General features: G+C 49.7%; 1 protein-coding gene across 1 annotated transcript; it reads left to right on the top strand.

Annotated features, from left to right (window-relative positions):
• The first annotated feature begins 2,592 nt into the window (after nucleotides 1-2,592).
• On the top strand, nucleotides 2,593-3,108 carry LOC124275714 (oleosin-B3-like). Its single transcript, XM_046711354.1, has one exon. It carries the CDS (start codon nucleotides 2,593-2,595, stop codon nucleotides 3,106-3,108), a length of 516 nt encoding a protein of 171 aa, XP_046567310.1.
• The last annotated feature ends 1,315 nt before the right edge of the window (nucleotides 3,109-4,423 follow it).

The following is a 4,423-nucleotide window of genomic DNA, read 5'->3' as shown; positions in this document are numbered from 1 at the left end:
CTTCTATTGGCGAAAGGAGACACTACCATGATTTTAGAGAATGGTAGTGACAACGTGAGGCACAATTCTAGAGACAACATGAGACACAATGGTAGAGACAATGTAAGTGAGTGAGTGAGTGAGGTTGGTTTTACACCGCACTCCAGTGTTAGTGAAAACGGTAGACACAATATTAGTGACAACAGGAAACACAATGGTAGTGACAATGGTAGTGACAACATGAGACACAATGGTAGTGACAACATGAGACACAACGGTAGTGACATCAGAAACAATGGTAGAAACAACATCAGACACAATGGTAGTGACATCAGCAACAATGGTAGAGACAACGTGAGACAGTGGTAGGGACATCAGACACAATGGTAGTGACATCAGACACAATGGTAGTGACAACATCAGACACAATGGTAGTGACATCAGAAACAATGGTAGAGACAACGTGAGACACAATGGTAGAGACATCAGACACAATGTTGTCAGACAAAATGGAAGTGACAACATTAGACACAATGGTAGTGACATCAGACACAATGGTAGTGACATCAGACACAATGGTAAAGACAACGTCAGACAATGGTAGTGACAACATCAGACACAATGGTAGTGACATCAGACACAATGGTAGTGACATCAGACACAATGGTAGTAACAACTCGAGACACTACCACAACTGGAGACATAACGGTAGCCACAATGGAGTAGTGGCAACAGCAAACTCAACGACAGTGTCAACAGGTGACAGTAGTAGCGACACAATCGGACCACATTCAACGGTAGACAGCAGACAGCTGGAGTCTTGTAGGAGGCTAGACTCAGGAGATAGACGTGGATAGACAAGTGAAAATAGAAATATACGTTTTATATTTCCAACAAACAAACGGGACCCCTTCCGTGGTGTAGTGGTTTTAGCATCCGACCGGAGAGCGGAAGGTCGCGGGTTCGATCCCCGACCGCGGCATACAAAAAGACGTTAAAATATGGTACTTGTTGGTCCCTGCCTGGCGCTCGGCATTAATGGGAACAACAAGGACTGGTCGGCTCGGAGTCAGTATAATGTGTCTGAGTAGGTATTCATGCTTCACTGCGGCATGGTATCTCAGTGGGCTAGCATTATAAAACCAGATTAAGTCTGGGCTAATACAAGGAGCCAAACACACACGCATGTACGTCGTCATATGAGCCAATATTCTTAAGTGTGACGTTTAACCCCATTTCACCTCACCTCACCTCACCTCACCTAACCTCACCTAACCTCACCTACAGACAAACCATAAACCCCAGTCGTGACATACAGAATGACTGATATTGAACGAGAAATATTAGACGAAGCAAGTAAGTGTGCTTTTACCCGCTTAAAGAAATCCAGCTATATCACGACAGGGGACAGAAATGGGCTTTACACATAACATGTAGGGGATCGAACCGGTCAGGTCAGTATGATGAGCGGACTCTTGAACCACTCCACCACCCAACTACTCCACACACAGGGATCTCAACTGAAGCAGAGACGGGTGTGTGGCGTAGTTTAACATCGAGGATGCGGCAGAGAACTGATGGCAGACTGGGAAGTATACAAGTGATGGGGTAATGTGTGCCTTGCAGCTCACATACGTATGTAGGTATATCAACCAGGCAGTTAAATGTCTTGCGATGGAGGAGGTAGACAGCCATCTGTGAAGTGATGTGTGAGGAGAGGTACCCTCGGACAGACTATAAACAGGGCTGACGGACAGGAGAGACACAGAGAGAGATTGGGAGGGTCAGGAGGAGAGAGACATGAGAGAGAAGGGGAGGGAGAGGAGGGAGACATGGGGAGGGACAGGAGAGACATGGGGAGGGACAGGAGATACATGGGGAGGGTCAGGAGATACATGGGGAGGGTCAGGAGGAGAGAGACATGAGAGAGAAGGGGAGGGAGGAGGGAGACATGGGGAGGGACAGGAGAGACATGGGGGAGGGACAGGAGATACATGGGGAGGTCAGGAGAGACATGGGGAGGGTCAGGAGGAGGAGAGAGACATGAGAGAGATAAGAGGGGAGGGAGAGGAGGGAGACATGGGGAGGGACAGGAGAGGATGGGGAGGGTCTGGAGGAGAGAGACATGAGAGAGAAGGGGGAGGGAGAGGAGGGAGACATGGGGAGGGACAGGAGAGACATGGGGGAGGGACAGGAGAGACATGGGGAGGGACAGGAGAGAGATGGGGAGGCACAGGAGGGAGAGAGACAGATGAGGACATGGGGAGGGACAGGAGGGAGTGAGACAGATGAGACATGGGGAGGGACAGGAGAGAGATGGGGAGGGTCAGGAGAGACATGGGGATGGACAGGAGAGAGAGAGACAGATGAGACATGGGGAGGGACAGGAGGAGTGAGACAGATGAGACATGAGGGAGGGAGGGACACAGAGAGAGATGGGGAGGGTCAGGAGAGAGAGACAGATGAGACATGGGGAGGGACAGGAGGGAGTGAGACAGATGAGACATGGGGAGGGACAGGAGAGAGAGGGGAGGTCAGGAGAACATGGGGATGGACAGGAGGAGAGAGCAACAGATGAGACATGGGGAGGGACAGGAGGAGTGAGACAGAGAGATGAGACATGGGGAGGGACAGGAGAGAGATGGGGAGGGTCAGGAGGAACATGGGGAGGCACAGGAGAGAGATTGGGAGGAGGTCAGGAGGGAGAGACAGGAGAAACATAGGGAGGGACAGGAGAGAGAGATGGGGAGGGTCACAGGAGACATGGGGAGGAACATGGGGAGGGACAGGAGAGACAAAGGTGAGAGACATAGGGGGGGGGAGGGACAGGAGAGACATGTGGAGGGGAGAGACATGGGGAGGGACAGGAGAGACATGGGTGAGAGACATGGGGAGGGGACAGGAGAGAACATGGGGAGAACAGGAGAGACATTGGGAGGGACAGGACAGGAGAGGCATGGGGATAGACAGGAGAGACATGGGGAGGGGAAGGAAAGACATGGGGAGTGCTGGGAGAGACATGGTGAGAGACATGGGGAGGGACAGGAGAGACATTGGGGGGAACAGGAAAGACCTGGGGAGGGACACACACAAAGAGAGACAAGGGGAGCGACGAGAAAGATATCTTGAGAGACAGAAGAGAGGCATGGAGAGAGACACCGAGAGTGACACAAGCAGATATTGCTGCCTACGTTCCAGAGAACAGCAGCAGCGACACCTAGCGGCAACCACAAAGACAGGTTATGTTGCAAATACTGCATTATTTTCACAGCTGGGGTACTCCGGCCGTGAGAAACGTCCCAGTACGCATACCTACATCAGGTGAAATAAACCATCCACTTGAACCGCGATCTTTCAAGTAGAACAGCGCTGACAGCAAGGAGAAACGGGGGACTTTTATCCCCTCTTTAGAGTACACGTACACCTGTGGATATGGAAATGTACTGTTACAACGTTACAACAAATTATTGTAGAATGTAGCTTGGGGAGCGTCAGCCACTGAAATAATATGGAGGCTCTTAGTGACGTACATATAATATTTATATGTACGGAAAAACTGTTGTATCAGACTGTTCTACTCCGAAACTACGGGTAATGGCTGTAGTCCATAGCCTGTAAACGACAGTCTGGACCAGATAACCCAGTGACTGATATTGGTGTTGTGGGGTATAAATGGAAGAAATAGTGTTGTGGGGTATAACTGGATAATGTCGGGTGTTGTGGGGTATAACTGGATGAAATAGTGTTGTGGGTATAACTGGATAAAGTCGGGTGTTGTGGGGTATAACTGGGAGAAGTCGGGTGTTGTGGGGTATAACTGGAAGAAGTCGGGTGTTGTGGGGTATAAATGGGTGAAGTCGGGTGTTGTGGGGTATAACTGGAAGAAGTCGGGTGTTGTGGGGTATAACTGAAAGAAGTCGGGTGTTGTGGGATATAAATGGAAGAAGTCGTGTGTTGTGGGGTATAACTGAAAGGAGTCGGGTGTTGTGGGGTATAACTGGAAGAAGTCGTGTGTTGTGGGATATAAATGGGTGAAGTCGGCTGTTGTGGGGTATAACTGGAAGAAGTCGGGTGTTGTGGGGTATAAATGGAAGAAGTCGGGTGTTGTGGGGTATAAATGGGTGAAATCGGGTGTTGTGGGGTATAAATGGAAGAAGTCGGGTGTTGTGGTGTGTAAATGGTTGAAGTTGGGTTCTGTGGGTTGTAACTGGGTGAAGTCGGGTATTGTGGGGTATAAATGGGTGAAGTCTGGTGTTGTGGGATATAACTGGAAGAAGTCGGGCGTTTTGGGGAATAAATGGCTGAAGTTTGGTTCTGTTTGGTGTAACTGTATGAAGTCGTGTGTTGTAGGGTATAATAGGATGTGTTATGTCCATCTTCAGTCGGTTCCTCTTCTTTGCTACTACCTTGTATTTGCGCGTGCAGAGGTTGGGCGATTCGATTT

Source organism: Haliotis rubra, unplaced genomic scaffold, assembly GCF_003918875.1.
Source record: "Haliotis rubra isolate DU_JTF1 unplaced genomic scaffold, ASM391887v1 Scf201, whole genome shotgun sequence".
In the NCBI taxonomy this organism is placed as follows: domain Eukaryota; kingdom Metazoa; phylum Mollusca; class Gastropoda; order Lepetellida; family Haliotidae; genus Haliotis; species Haliotis rubra.
Note: the sequence above shows the minus strand (reverse complement) of the source record. Positions and strands in the feature narration are given on the sequence as shown.

Coding starts and splice junctions, on each gene's coding strand:
- LOC124275714 (XM_046711354.1), top strand. CDS start 2,593: ATGAGACATGGGGAGGGACAGGAGAGAGATGGGGAGGGTCAGGAGGAA.